This window comes from Podarcis bocagei, assembly GCF_964188305.1.
Source record: "Podarcis bocagei genome assembly, chromosome: 9".
Lineage (NCBI taxonomy): Eukaryota > Metazoa > Chordata > Lepidosauria > Squamata > Lacertidae > Podarcis > Podarcis bocagei.
In genome coordinates, this window is record NC_138134.1 from 53,767,008 (window position 1) to 53,782,673 (window position 15,666).

Here is a 15,666-nt window from a genome sequence, read left to right on the forward strand (position 1 = left end):
TAGGGTTTGTTTTTAAGAGTCTGTAACGGATTAATCCATTTTGCATTACTTTCTATGGGAAAGCATGCCTTGGTTTTGGAACACTTTGGTTTTGGAACAGTCTTCCGGAATGGATTAATTTTGAAAACTAAGGTACCACTGTAGTTGCAGCAAAAAACCAAAGAGTCTTTTTGTGATACCTTTGAAAAAGAACATTTATTGCAGCGTAAGCATTGGAGTGCCATATTCACCAGCTCCATGAAATGCTTCTCTAAGTGGGTAGGGCATATACTGTATACCCTATTCTAAATGAATGAATGAATGAATGAATGAATGAACGAATGAATGCTGTGCAAGAGATACATGTCAGTATGTTACAGAACTATGCTGAGTACAAATGAGTGCATAATCCAATTGAATGAATGCAGGATCTAACTGAATCAAAATGAAATTTAAGCACACAGTTAAGTGTTTATTTTCTGTTGATTTCAATGGGACTTAATGCTGCTTCCCCTTTCCTTTTCGATTGCCTCTTTATTCATTGGCATATATTTTGTTCACCTTTATTTATTCTTTCATTTAAGGCTTATGTCCCTCTCTTCTCCAGCTTACACACACTTAAGACCACAATTGAAAATATATACAATAAACACAGCCAGAGAATAAAAAAATTATCAGCAGCATACACTGTTGTCCCATAAAACAGACATCAATGTACTGTAAAACTGAAATCTTAAAACAGGTGGAAACATGAGCAAGTCCAGCAACAATATAAAGAAACAGGGCAAGTTTCTTTTTCCATTTATGCCAACATTATAATCATCACACACAAATACACACACACACACACACACAGAGAAGTCCATGATAAAAATATAATCTCTGCAGAAAGTCTGTCATCATAACAACAGGTATTAATACTCTTAAGTTACAAGCATTTTGCGATTAATTTGTGCTTCCTTATGACCGGAACATTCCATTGTAGACATTATAGCACAAAAGAAGAAGTAGTGCAGAGATTATGTGCTGTGTCTAAAGGGAATGAGTGAGCTGGTGAGTCCATGCTGCCCTATAACTCACAATCTTGCTCCAGCCTCTATTATGGCTTAGCCACTGCCTGTGGATGCTAATGAACGGGCAGCCAGTGCTGCAGATCATGTTGACCATTTGGATAGTCAGCTCACAACCACTTGCGGGGTGAGAGGAAGCTGTTAAATTAGGCTTCCCCACCAGAATGCGGAATCAAGAACAGCTAAATGGAACAGTTTTAAGGGACAAGTGGGCTGCAACAGCTGCTAAGAAATTTCTGCAGTAGGGTCCTTTTGGATTTACAGAGGTCAGGGTGCTGCTGATGTTTTGGGAGTGGTGTTGTGAATCTAGCGTCACCTGTCTTATTTCTGGTCCCGCTCAGCCTGTTAAATGTTTAAATACAGATGATTAAAGGACACAGTAAATCTCCAGTGTTAACAGCTACAAAAGGGAAGTGAGTGAAAGGCTGCTGAGTGGGATGGGGACCAATATATGTACCGTGTTTCACTTGTGATGGTGAAGCTGATGACATTGTTTTTCTCAGCTGGTACAATGGCTTGGAATGGTTGCTCTGGGAACAAAGCAGTTTGCAGTCCAACGTCTGTGCTGGAAGCAAGCACTGGCAGTTTATCTGGGATTATCTGGGAAATTACTGAGGATAGGAAGCTAAGGCTCAGAAAGGCAAAGGCAAGGGGTTGAAACATGCTGCTTCCATTCAGGTTATACTATACTGTACAGGGTTATATACAGGTCTTTGGCAGGTTTCTTAATACAGGCCTGCAGCAGGATTACTTTTTGCCCCAGGGAAAAGAGGAGGGGTGGGGCAGAAGGTTAGTAGTTGCAAAATAACCACTTAACTCCATTAAATTCAGTTGGGTCTGCTCTTTGTATAATGTAGTCATCCAGAGTTGTTGTTTTTAAATTGTGACTCACAATTTATTGTTTATGTAAACCACCCAGATAACTTGGTTGGATGGGTGATATACAAATGCAGTAAAATGAAACAAATAATGGAATTATTTCCAAATATTTACAATCGTTCACTATGCTATATGAAAATCCTCCATTTTAATGTCTATCTCATTGCATGACTGGTTACAGTTAACAATAAAAGCAAGGCCCATCAAAATAGGTCTTGCTGGTTTTTAATGGTGGAAAGCACTGGTAGTGTTCCTTTCACAGCATTTATGAATAGTGTTTTCTCTTCAGTACCAGTTTATGCTGATGATTAGCTATGCAAAGTAGGCAAGTGCAGTTGCAAAATAACATTACAGGCAACCAAGGCAGTATGCTTTAACAGGCTTTCCCTCCCCAATTAACTCACATTAATATAAAGACATGGGCATTTAACTGCTGCACAAATAACAGTCATCAACCTAATGGTATGCTATACTAATCCCTGCCTTGGATTATAAACCACTTTATATATACTTTTGTAAGAGTATGAGAGAATGTCTTACTTGAGCCAAAAAACATTAAGATGATGATAATGACTGCATAATATAACATTTCCTGTCATTATTAAAGGAATTTAAATAAAACAATTTCTGCATAAAAGAGAATCTACCCATTCCCCATGTTTTGGAACATGAAATAATGTCCAGCACTAAAAAATGTTTCCTTTGCCTAAAATACAGTTGACTCTCAATTTACATTGTGGTTACATTCCAGGGATAGTGCATAAAGCCAAAATTGTGTGTAGTCAAAACACACTCTCCCTGCACCTCTGAATGCTCTCCCAAGGCCACACTCTCCCCCATTGCCTCCCCCAAGGTCACTGGGCCCCCTTCATGCACCTCCAAACACTCTCCCCAGGTAAGTGCAATGGCAGGTAGAATTACCAACTTCCTGTTGGAAAATTCCATTCCACCTTAAGTTGCAGACGTGTGAGATTGTTACATGTTTACATTCCAGCACAGTTTGCTGGGAACTTCCGTTCTGTATAGCTTTTGCTTTTGACTCTCTCTGAAGAGATGGCAGCGAGAGGCGACCTGTTTCTTTTGTCCTGATTTATGCTTAATAAATCCGTAGCTTGTTAGTATGTTTCCACAAGCCTCACGCCTGTTCTGATGGCACAGTATGCTCTGCTGATATAGTGTGCTCAGGCTTTGAAGTCCGAGTCGCTGATTTATGTCGCTCCAGAGGGCGGGGGTTTGTCACGTCTGGAAGGGCATGATCCAGCTGGGGGCTAGCCAGCTGGCATGTCGACCCCCAAAGGATGCCAACACTCCCACCCACTTTGAGTTTTTAAAAATTTTCTCAGCCAAACACGTAAAGCTTTTAATATTATTATTGAAAGAGTAAAGAAGAAAGAAGAAAAATAGGAAGAAAAAGCACAAAAGCATACAGAGGATATTAACAAGTACCATTAAAATATAATCAGAATTATAAAAATATATAATGTATACATACATGGATAGACTTACTATATCCCTTGTGTATATGTCGGTTCATGATTCACTATGGTTTTAATAAATACTTTCCAAATATCATTAAATTTGTCCATAGATCATATTTATTTGAAAGAGATCCGTTCATAGGTTGCAAGAGTTGTCATATCATCTTGTCCATTGATCAAAGGAAGGCATAAAGCTGAATTGCACAAGATGAATGCACATAAGTAGCAAGTCAGCTATAGTAACAACAAATTACTGCTTGACTCCACATCTGCATCCAGGCTTTAAGCTAGGAGTGGCTACCCTGCAGACTGCAGTGAGTACATTGCCCCCCCCCCCAATCTTTGGTGGCCACAATCACTGGACATTTTTTTAAAAAGTATCTGTGATTTATCCTTCACCAGATCTTGCCCAAGTGCCTCAATGCTATTTTCAGGTATTTCTAAGTGATTTCTTTTAAGTTTCCACCCAAAAAACCTGCTGCTTTCAAGTGATAAATTTCCATGTTCCTGAGCTCCTGTGAACACTCTGTGCAGAGATGTAGCCTTGTATTCGGCTGTTTTCACCATGGCTGTGATGCACCGGCTGCCAAAGTGGTGCATAGGTATGTGACCAACCAGTCCCAAGAACTGCCAAAAGCATCACAGTATTAGGAGGTTGAAGAATCACAGCTGGAAGCTGAAAACATCAAGCTACACTTTAACCCATCTGTATATTCAGAGGTGAGCACCAAAGAAGAATAGGAGGGGGTGGGGATTTCTCATGATTGTCAAACGGAGCAATTTATTCAGATGGCAATGAAATAATTTGGGGTGGGAGGGAAGCTGGAACATAAACTGATTCATATGGAAATAATTACTTAGGGAATGAATGTGGAGGAAGCAAAAATGATGAGGGAACAGAGGGGGTGTTTTCTATGATGAAATGAATGGATTCAGGTAGAAGGGAGGGTATAATATTTTGGGGTTGGGTAGGGAAGATTAAGCATAAATGGATTTAGTTGGCAGGCAGCAAATTATATTTTGGGGTTGGGGAGGAGGGAGGAAGGAAGCATAAGTTCTAATATTAGTACAATTGTACCTTGGATCCTGAACGCCTTGGTACTCGGACGTTTTGGCTCCCGAACACAAAAGTGAGTGAGCCGGTTTGCAAATGTTTTTTGGAACCTAAACATCCACCGGGGTTTCCGCAGCTTCCGATAGGCTGCAGGACTTTCCTGCAGCCAATCAGAAGCCACGCTTTGGTTTCCGAACATTTTGGAAGTTGAATGGACTTCCAGAACGGATTCCATTTGACTTCCAAGGTACGACTGTAGTTGAAGTAAGATGGAGACCATGGTCAGCATTTATAACTGAGGGATGGGGGAATGTATGACTTTCCTGCTTTGGCTGCACCCATTGTTTTGCTTTAGCTATGCCAATTTGGACATGTGGGCCCCAGAATTAGCCCCCCAAAGGTTATCTACTTTTGCCTTTAAGCAAACCACTTAAGCCCCATCTGCATGACAGGTTTGCTCAAGGCATTGCTTTATCCAATGGAACTTGCTCCTCCTGAGTTCACTTGGACTTTCCTGCATAATGCTGAATGCTCAAGAAACAGGTCCTTTGGCGAAAGCTTAGGTAAAGGTTTTCAGATCAATGCATACCCATGGGAGGAATAGCTTGTCTTCTGCATTTCTGCTTCTCTAATAGGTTCTTTGAAACAGGAGTGCTCCTAGAAAAATTAGACCGTGGCAGGATTGTAGCTATGCAAAACAATACACACTTCATCCATACTCCTAGCAAACAAGCACGGGACGGCAGTTTCACTAGTGCAACCCTCTAGGCCAGAGCTTGTCGAACTGCGTGTTGCAACACATTAGTGTGTCGGTCGCAGTGTGTAGGTGTGTCAAGCAAAAGCTCCCTGTGTGCCTGGGAAAGGGTTAGCTTAACCTCCCGGTTTGCTAGTAAAACTGAATTTCCATCTCACAAAATGATGCACGTCTAAAAAGTGTGTCACCAACATGAAGAGTTTGGAAAGCTCTGCTCTAGGCCTGCCTGCAGAGAAATAAATCCCACAGAGCTCACTGGGAGTAACCCCCCCCCCCAAGTCAGTGTGCACATTTTCACACCCTTGGCATGCTGATCTACTCTCCCCTACATCTGAAGGAGACTCTCAACATTTATATATATTCTATTTTTATCTATAGGGCTAATGCTGTGCATTTAAACAAAGGCAGAACTTTCCCCATCAGAACTGGGAATGTGGAGGGGGGGGGAGGATGTCATAGATGAGAGCCTGCTATCCTAGCTCATTCAGGATGAACAACATCCCCAAAGCCCCTCTTCTGTGTCTTCTCCTCGCTTTAAAAGAGGTTGCATTATCTCGCGACAGGTCGGAAGCTGCGTTTTATTCTCCCCCACTCTCTTTCCTCGTCCCCCCCCCCTCCGCGTCTTTTCCCTGCTGGAGACTGGCTGGGTAGAACGCACGAGGTAGCGTGTCGATTGTGACGCCACTGGATGGAACGCTGTGAAGGGCGGATGGAATCACCCGGGAGGGTGGGGCGGCTTCCCTCCGCGGAGGCTTCGGCTTGGGAGAGCAGCGGGAGGGAGAAGAGCGGCCCCAAGAGTCTCTCCTCCGAAGGCGGGCTCGGCTAAAGGCCGGAGTTTGAAAAGGCATTAGAAATACATTTCACCAACCCTGCAATTAAGGACGGAACGGAGTATTTCGTTTAGGCGAGTGTGAGCACACGTAGTCGCAACGTCCTTTCCTTTGCATCCGCCGAGGGGGGAAACAAAACAAAACAAAAGCAACCCAGGCAACCCTCGCCCATTCAGACGACCCTCTCGGGAGCATTCGCGTGCTCACACGCCCTACAGACAAAAGAGCCGGGGAGGAAGCGGGATTATCGCTTCCAGCAAGGGCCTTTCTGGTCCCCTCCCGCGGGTGTGTAGAAGCCGCGGAGGCTTAGACGAAGGAAGGGCGGCAAAGCGAGCAGGAGCGGGAGAGGTCAGGCGAGTCTCGCCGTGCCCAGCCGGGCGAACGGGCCTGCCTAGCCGTCGCTAGAGGGAGGTGTGGCACAGCGCAGAGCGGCGGCGAGCGGGGGGAGCCGCCGGGGCGACGGCTGCCGGAGGAAGAGAAGGGAGGAGAAAGAGGAGGAGGAGAAGCGCCCGAGCCACCGCTTCCTCGCAACTCCCCGCCTGCTGTGCTCCTTTGCCCGGAGCGCAACCCTTCCTCGCCCACGGAGAAGGGCTGGTCTGCGCGAGGCGCAGAGGCGCCGCCCGGGCAAGAGAGGCGTCCGAGTCGCCCTCGCCTCCCGTTTTCCTGTTTCCCTCTCCAACAGCCTCGCCTTCCGATCCCTAGTAGCTGCTGCTTAATAAGCCCGTCGAGGCACCTCGTGCAACTCTCCGCGCCTCTGTCGTCGCCTTTGCGTCCTCTCCGTCGGATGGCTCCTTTCCCCTAGACAGCTCGCCGGAGCATTTGCCAAGGAGGAAGGTCGCGGGGACTGAGGGGGGAGCAGCGTGCCTCCCTCCCTCCCTCCCTCGCTCTCCTTCCCCTCCTGCTCTATAACCCTCGCAAACAAACAAGTCAGCCGGAAAGTGGAAAGGAGCTGCCAAGAGGGAGCGTGGCCGAGAGGAGGAGGAGGAGGAGGAGAAGCGCTTCTGCCCTCCCCCGCCGCGTCCTGCCCGCGCCCCCTGCCGAGCCTACCTTTCCTCCTCGCCTTCCTCGGTGGCGCCAGCAGGAGCGAGCCCTCCGGCGGACGATGGCTTCGACCACCACCTGCACCAGGTTCACCGACGAGTATCAGCTCTTCGAGGAGCTCGGCAAGTAAGTCGGGGCGAGCAGAGGGACAGGCTGGCTGCGGGAGGGCTTGGGGGCGGCGAGAGGAGCAGGGCAGCGAAGGGGGGCACGCTGTTGACAGCTGAGAGGAGAACCACATTGGCGGCGGCTTGGCACGGGGGGAAAGGTGCGTTGATCCCTGCCTTAGGTCAGCCCTTGGCAAAAGGGTCAGCGCGTTGCTAAAAAGCTTGTCCCTGAATTTTACGCACACAAACACACACATCGGGTGGTGCGGCGGCTTGAACCGCAGCAGAGTTCAACTCCATGGCCGGATCTAGTGGAAGGGGAGGGAGAAGCAGAGATGCATATTGGAAGGCGACGCAGCTGTCTTCCTTTCTCTCGCCCTCCTTTTGCATGCAAGGTCCGTGTTGTGCCTCGGACGATTTGGTGCCACGTTTATTGATGCAGAAAGTTCAGCCCTGTCAGTAGAGTGTCATATGTGGAATATAACACACAAACACAAATATCCACAGTATACACATACACAATGCATTTAGACATGAAGGAAGGGCAACCCTGTCAAAGCAGACTGGGCTTTCCTGCGTGGGTCTCCTCCCCCCGCCCGCCGCTTTGTTAATTAGGGATTTGTGTTCTTACATCCATCAGTCTGGTTGGGAAAAATAATAATGCACAAAATCCCCCCCCCCTCTCCCGCGTTCCTTGCGGAGGGGCACAGGGGGTGCGAGAGAGGCACAGATGACTCAATTTGCCCCTGGGCAGCGTGGGTGGCTCAAATTTCAACGTCCAGGAAAACAACAACATCACAATCTGAAAGGGGGTGGCACACACACACACACAGCCTGCACCCAAGTGTTAGGATACGTAAAGAAGCATGCTTGTTAGTCTCCTCATAACCACCGAGTGCTTAGAATTCAATCCAGTAGGTCTGTGTTTTCCCTTCTGATTTGCATTTCTCTCCTTTTCTTCCATTTTTTAAAAAATGTGCGAATTCAGTACTGTGTGATTTTGTTATATAAATTGACTTGAAAATGTTTGACCGGACGGCAGGAGTGGTATTAACATGGTGAACATGTCATGAAGAGCGGTCTAATTCCAGTGCTCTTCCTCTTCAAGGGAATTGCAAATGAATGCTCTTGCTCAGGACTGCATCTATTAAGATTTATTGCATCCTAGCCACTCCAGTGTGACATGAGTGTTTATGCTTAAATAAACACAAAGTGCCATGTTTACAGGATCACAGGAGGGACTGCTTAAAAAAAAAATCAGTACCTAAAATAAAATAAAATTCCACCACAGGAATATATTCAGGCTACACCTTTCAGTCAAAACTCTGTGAAAAATACACAATTCCTATGTGTCAATACTGCCACTTATAATGAGATGTACATTTATTCAGTCTGTTAATGATACGGCTTATGCTCACATCTTAAATACAATTTACTGTTACAGTCCATCAAATTAGGGCTGATTGCCATGTTGTGCTCATTCTCATGCCTTCATATATTGACACTGTTCAAATTGGTTAATGCTCTCTAAATTACTAGACCATTTATGAAGTAGCACAGCTCCCCCCCCCCCCCCCCGGTTTTGAAACTGATGTTTCTCTGATTTATTGGCTTACAGGGGAGCTTTTTCAGTGGTGAGAAGATGTATGAAAATCACTACTGGACAAGAATATGCTGCCAAGATTATCAACACTAAAAAGCTATCAGCAAGGGGTGGGTATTCCCAATCTAATGTGAATTATTTTGTATGTATGCAGATCTAAGCGAATTGTGATATAAAACAATGTTGATTGCATGGAGTGAAAATGAGGACCCCTCTTTCCCACTGTGTGTGTTTCTGTGTTTGGGAAGACCATATTTAACTTAGCATATTCCTATGATACTGCTTAGAGATTGCCTGTAGTGCTAATTAGACGAACAACTTGGAGTTGTAATTTCCAAATGAGCTCTGTTATTGCATTTTGAGGAAATAAGTTCTCCTTCCTATAGCTTTTACTGGAGAAAAGGAGGTCAGATTGTAATTGAATTGCACACTCCTGTTTTATTTACACATGAACTTAATTCACTCTGGCATATTTAACATGAAAAAAACCCTTGAGAGGAAAATTTCCTGCTTCTTCTACACTCATGTTTTTGGTTGAAAATAGATCTAATTTTATCAGATGATCTGCGAGCCAAGTGGCCATGTTTAAATGAATTATCTTCACCTCCATTGTGCATTGTTTCTCCACTTCACGACTTCCAGATTTGGCTGTTTATTTCGTAGTGGTTTTATATGAGCTCCATTGTTTTGGGTCCAGAGCTTTCTCCAAAATGCTTCATTCATGTTTCCGATGGAAATTGGACATGGGGCAGCTTCCCATTCATTTCAGTGGTGCTGGTCTAGGAGAAGTCGGAACTATACGTGTGTGCTTGGCTCTTTCAACTAATGAAAGTAGGCCTTATGGTGGTGTATTCTTGGTAAATCCACACTGAAGTGCTTGTATGAGGATTTTGAGAATTATGGATTATTCCCTGTTAACATCTGTACTTTCCATGTTAATTTCTGGCCGCTTTATGAGCGTAGAAATGAACTGAAGTGTTTGTTCAGTGTGCAAACCTTCCATTTATGTCCTGATTTCTTAAAAAATAAAATATTAAGGGGAACTATGGGGCAAGAACTTGCTTGCCTGGGTTGTTTTTTGTTTGTTTGTTTTTAGCTAATTTTATGCGTGTGTCATTGCATGTACCTTGAATTCCTAAGGCAGCTCAAACAGTTCAAGAGATTAGTGTTCATAGACTGCCATCTGCAACCTGCCTGGCAGTCTAAGCCAAGTCATGTTTACTCAGGGGTAGGTCCTATGAATTAAATGGGATCCTTTTGTATGTTTACCAGGAAGTAAGTTCTACTCTCTTGAATGGGATGCATCTCCAAGCAAGTATGTTTAGGATCGTAGTCTTACTCTTATTTATACTAGAGTGAGTTTGGGGGATGCAGTACAGTATTACATTATTAGAGTTTCCTTTGTCATTTTTAGTTCACATATTTTGCAGTGGCATTTATGTGCTGTATAAAATTGAATAGAATTAGTGCACCTTTACTTCAGCAGCTCACACATGTTTGCGTTAAAAATATGTTATTGCGTGTGTAAACATTAATGCAAACATTTAAAAAATTGCAGTAGGTTTTGCAGGCTGAAACTGTGTAGCACTGATGTGTATGGAATTTTGTTTGTCATATTTTTAGCAACCATTGTGTCGAAGGAACAATAAGGAATTTCCAGTAGATTTTGGAGAATGCTTAAACACCTAGCATAGACAACTGTTGTTGGGCTAGATGCAGGGAATAAAGAATTCCAGTAGTTAAATACCTGAGGTATAATGAATTGCCTGATAAAGAGCTATTTGTAACATGAAAGCACAATTACACATCAAAGTTGGTTGAATGAAGATGCGACCACCCATCTTCATTCTGTAATTCACGTTTTAAAATTGTAAGTCAGAACTGTTTGTTGATTACTGCATTTCGTGTAACACTTGAACTATTCCTCACCACCACCCTTAGTGGTGTTAAACTAGGAGTGTTACGTTCTTAGGAATTCCATTTTGTGGCTATAGTGTGCAAATCCATAGCCTTTGTTTTTTGGATTTAAACCCAAGTGGTGTAATTGTAGGCAGAAAGTTTGCCTTCTGCTTATGTAAATCTCTCTCTCTCTCTCTCTCTCTCTCTCTCTCTCTCTCTGTGTGTGTGTGTGTGTGTGTGTGTGTGTGTGTCTTTGTGTGGTACAAATCTTGATACATTGCCCAAATGTGTTAAAAGGCACAGAATATTTAGTCCTTAATGGGTGGCATCCAGTTAAGTCACACTCTTAGTTGCATTGAAATGAATTTATTTAAGTTAGCCGTGACTAACATAATTCCATTCCAGTGGTGTCTACTCAGTGTAAGATTAAGTAGCATACTACCCAGGGTTTCTGAAAAATAGTTTATTGGCTTGAAAAATTAAATAAGGCGGTCATGTGACAGAAACGAAGCATATATTGATTGGGAAATGGCCGTAACTTAACAGCATGTGCCGTGCAAGCAGATAGTACTTTATTCAACCCCTAGTGTCTCCAAGTAGGAGTGAGAAGGTCTCCTGTATGAAACCCTACAGAAGCCGCTGCCAGGCAGTGTAGATAATGTTGAAGTAAATGGAGCAGTGGTCTGACTTTGTCTAAAACAGCATCCTTTGTTCTTGATGATGATGATGATGATATTTTCCACATGGAATTCTATTTAAAGATGGGAAGCTATCAAAGGCATGGAGATGGGTAGAGGAAAGGAAGAAAAAGGAATGGAGAAGCAGCTAGAATCATGATGAGAGGATGATAAATTCCTGGTTTTAGGTAATTGAGAGTATGATACATATATACAGGGCTTTTTTCAGCCGGAACTTGACGGAGCTCAGTTCCAGCACCTCTCAGGTGGGTGACATTGCCATTATAAGAGAACAATAAGAGGTGCCCATTGCTTCTGTCGACAGGTGTTCTTTTGTACAGGTACTGTAACGAGTTGGGATTACAGGTAAACCCCCCCCCTTACAGCAGGTGCATCTAATCTCAGCTCGTTACATACAGTGAAGATACCAGGTAGCCTGACATCTGGCTGGGGATAGGGGATCAAATACTTATTTCACTCATCATAATGCACATCAATCTCCGACTTTTGTCTTCTGGGTTTCCGGGGGGGGGGGGTTGTATCAGTATGGGGATGAGGGTTCTGTATCTACCACTCTGAAGCCCTTGAAAAAGGGGGCAGGAGCATAAATAAATAAGGAATCTAAATACAGTGGTACCTTGGGTTACATACGCTTCAGGTTACATACGCTTCAGGTTACATACGCTTCAGGTTATAGACTCCGCTAACCCAGAAAAAGTACCTCGGGTTAAGAACTTCGCTTCAGGATTAGAACAGAAATCGTGCTCCAGCAGTGGGAGGCCCCATTAGCTAAAGTGGTGCTTCAGGTTAAGAACAGTTTCAGGTTAAGAACGGACCTCCGGAACAAATTAAGTACTTAACCCGAGGTACCACTGTAAATAAAGAACCCACAGCAAATTATGACTCCATTACCCAATTGTATGCATTGTGTGTATAGTGATCTTGAGTCTCTGAGCCAGTTCTACAAAACACATTAACATCACAGCATTATTAGGGATGTGATTTGCCAAAAGAAATGTGGGGATGGACTCTTATTTAAAAGCCTTTTATTTGAAAGTGTAGGGAAGCTCTCGCTGTAGTACTTGATTATCAAGTGATGAACATACATTGCAGTCATCAAGTGGTGTACGTCAGGTGGTAAACATTGTGCATTTTAGCAGTAGGCAGCAGCTGTACATGCAGGCTTGTGCTCTCAGGAATGTTTCAGCCTTAAAGACTGGCATTGCTTCTGTTACATCTCTCTCTTGCATATTTAAGTGCATCTCTCTTGACAACATTTCAAGATTGCCTATTTAATTCACACATTGTGGGCTTTCTCGCTGAGCACAGTGGAAGTCAAACAGTAGCTTGTTTGTCATGCCATGAATGTTTTCTGTGATTCTAAAAATGCCTTCTCTTTCATATGCAAGACAGTTTGAGGAGGAAAAGGGAATAGAACCTGTAATTTATTTTTTGGCATCCTGAGGGCATACTTTCTGTGACTCTGTATGGCTGGAGGCAACTTTGGAAATCAGATGGGTAAATCAGCATTCTGGATCTGTTTCTACATTGGCATTCTTGGCTTGTGAATTTCAGGTTGGTGAGTGATCTCAGCAACACCTGAACATGTACAGTTTTGTAATACGTTTTCTCTCAAGCACATGGGTTCCTACGGTAATCACCTCAATGTGAATTGCTGCTCACGTCTGTCTTTGATCTATAGTTCTTTCGGTGCCTCATTTTTGAAGAATAATAAAATACTTTGATATTCCAAGAATAGTAGTTTACAACTGTTTAATTCACAATTTAGTAGCAATATGTAGAAGAGGTGCTTTTATAATATAAGCAAATATTTTGAATCAAATAAAAAGGTGTATGGGTGAGGTAAGAGAATATTTCTATGGGACATAATGATTAAACGTGTAATGGAAGCTGAAGCAAAAAAATAAAAATAAATGGATGAGAGGAGAGACAAAATAGAAGTTGCTTTACCTTTCCCACTTGTCCTGCTCAACCATGCTCAGTGCTGCTCCACCCCACCCCAGGCTTCACATTCTTTATTACCATATTTCAGTGGCTCCCAATTAGCTAAATACTGCAGACCCTGTGCTTTTTCAGAAGCCAAGCGATGGACCCCCTACTTTAGATTTTTTTTGATATCTCTATTGTGGTTTTGGTTTTGTGAATGGTGCCACGGACCGCCTGGGTGGCTCATATGGACCGCCTGGGATCTACGGACCACCAGTTAGGAACCAATGCTCTACTTCTGTCCTTCTGCTTGGGAAAAGAAGCACATCCACTTTGTAATAACCCTCATTGGAGATGCCTTCTCCCACTCCACTGGAATGGATAAGGAAAGGGACTCAGAAGGAAGAGAGCTTCTCTCCCACCCCTACTTCTTTCTGTAATGGTGGGGCTCTGAGCAGGCTCATCAACTTGATCCCCTTCCCCTCTTTCCTTTTTCCTTTCTCCTTCTGTGATGGAACTCCTATTTGGGGACTTACCTGGCTTTTTCTGGCCCACGTAGGACCAGTCTGGATGGTTGGCCTTGGTGAAGATTTGACGTTTTCATCCCCAAAAAGTTTTGTTTGAGTTTCTACTGAAATGAGGCTAGGTCTTAATGTTGTATTTTAATCTTGTTTTTAAGTTGTATTTTAATCAATTGTTTTTATATCTGGTGTTAGCCACCCTGAGCCTGGTCTTGGCTGGGGAGGGCAGGGTATAAATAATTTTATATTATTATTATCCTCATCATCATCATCATCATCCAGCTTGTGATCCAACATTGATTGTGGCAGCTTGATCTGGGCATCAGTTTTCTCTAAAGCCCAATAAGGTCTTGCTTGCACAGTTGTTTGCAGAGCAAGAGGTAGCTAAGCCTGCTCAGATCCTGCCTTTCCCTGAAAGGATCAGTGTGGAATGTATTGAGCTCAGAGGAAGTTCACCACAGGATGTGCTTCTTTGGAGACTGCTGACTGCACACCTGGTTTCTCCTTCAGGAGCCAGACTGAGCTTGCATAGCCGGCTTCGGTCTCCAAAGCATGGTCATGAGAAGAGAAAAAGAGCCTTGCTGGCTCAAAACAAAGGTCCAGCTAATTTAGTTTCCTGCATCCCATATGCTTTCGGGAAGTATACAACAAGAGAACAAAGAGAACAGCACTTGCCTGCTGTTGCTCCCAAGCATCTGTATTCAGTGGCATATTGCTTCTCGTCATGAAAGTTCCAGATGGCTATCGTAGTTTGGATATCGTTTATTAGCTCTTATCCATTGAATTTATTTAATACCACCTTGTTCCTGCAAGAGGGAAAAACAAGACAGGTTCCTTCAGCCCCAAGAACTTCCTGGTTGGCCAGAGCTAAGTCAGCACCAATGGCGATATGCATCTGAATCCCAGCTGCTGAGGAACTTAAGTGAGAGGAGGCTTTTACACTGTGAGAACAAGATGCTGGAGAGGATGGCCCATTTGGTTTCATCTAGTAGGGTAAAACCTCAGCGCCTAGGACTTGCCGATCACATGGTCGGCAGTTCGAATCCCCGCGGCAGGGTGCGCTCCCGTCGTTCGGTCCCAGCGCCTGCCAACCTAGCAGTTCGAAAGCACCCCCGGGTGCAAGTAGATAAATAGGGACCGCTTACCAGCGGGAAGGTAAACGGCGTTCCGTGTGCTGCGCTGGCTCACCAGATGCAGCTTGTTACGCTGGCCACGTGACCCGGAAGTGTCTGCGGACAGCGCTGGCTCCCGGCCTATAGAGTGAGATGAGCGCACAACCCTAGAGTCTGGCAAGACTGGCCCGTACGGGCAGGGGTACCTTTACCTTTTTAGTAGGGCACTTGTGTTCTTATAGTTAATACCTGCATGTTGCCATTTTTATGGGGATATTTCATAATGAATATGTGTCTCCACCTCCATCATTCAGCCCGGACCACTGAGGTCCACCTCTGAGGATCTTCTGGCAGTTCCCTTACTGCAAGAAGTGAAGTTACAGGGAACCAGGAAGAGGGCTTTCTCAGCAGTGGCTCCTTCCCTATGGAAAACCCTTCCATCATCTGTCAAGGAGATAAAGAACTACACATCTTTCAGAAGACAACTGAAGGCAGCTTTCTATCTGAAAGTTTTATATTTGACATTTTATTATGTTTTATATGTGCTAGAAGCCACCTAGATTGGCTGGGGGAACCCAGCCAGATGGGCGGGATATTACTTTATTATTATTATTATTATTATTATTATTATTATTATTATTATTATTATTATTATGGCTTGCAAATTCAAGGGGTTGTGTCCTGCCACAGCTTCTCTTTTCATTCTTTATTATTAATA

The 15,666-nt window shown here is 44.0% G+C and overlaps 1 protein-coding gene across 11 annotated transcripts in view; it reads left to right on the forward strand.

The window, feature by feature from the left end:
- Positions 1-5,921: 5,921 nt before the first annotated feature.
- CAMK2D (calcium/calmodulin dependent protein kinase II delta) overlaps positions 5,922-15,666 on the forward strand; it is a gene marked incomplete at its 3' end in the record, with an annotated part of 142,009 nt that continues 132,264 nt past the window's right edge. For 3 of the 11 annotated variants that reach the window (XM_081208135.1, XM_081208130.1, XM_081208133.1), the window contains exons 1-2: positions 5,932-7,211; positions 8,808-8,902. In XM_081208135.1, coding sequence (XP_081064261.1) covers positions 7,147-7,211; positions 8,808-8,902 — 160 coding nt within the window. In that variant the 5' untranslated portion in view covers positions 5,932-7,146. Of the gene's footprint in view, positions 7,212-8,017; positions 8,108-8,807; positions 8,903-15,666 lie in introns of those variants that run through there. The other 8 variants (XM_081208126.1, XM_081208131.1, XM_081208137.1 and 5 more) reach the window with 7 other exon arrangements.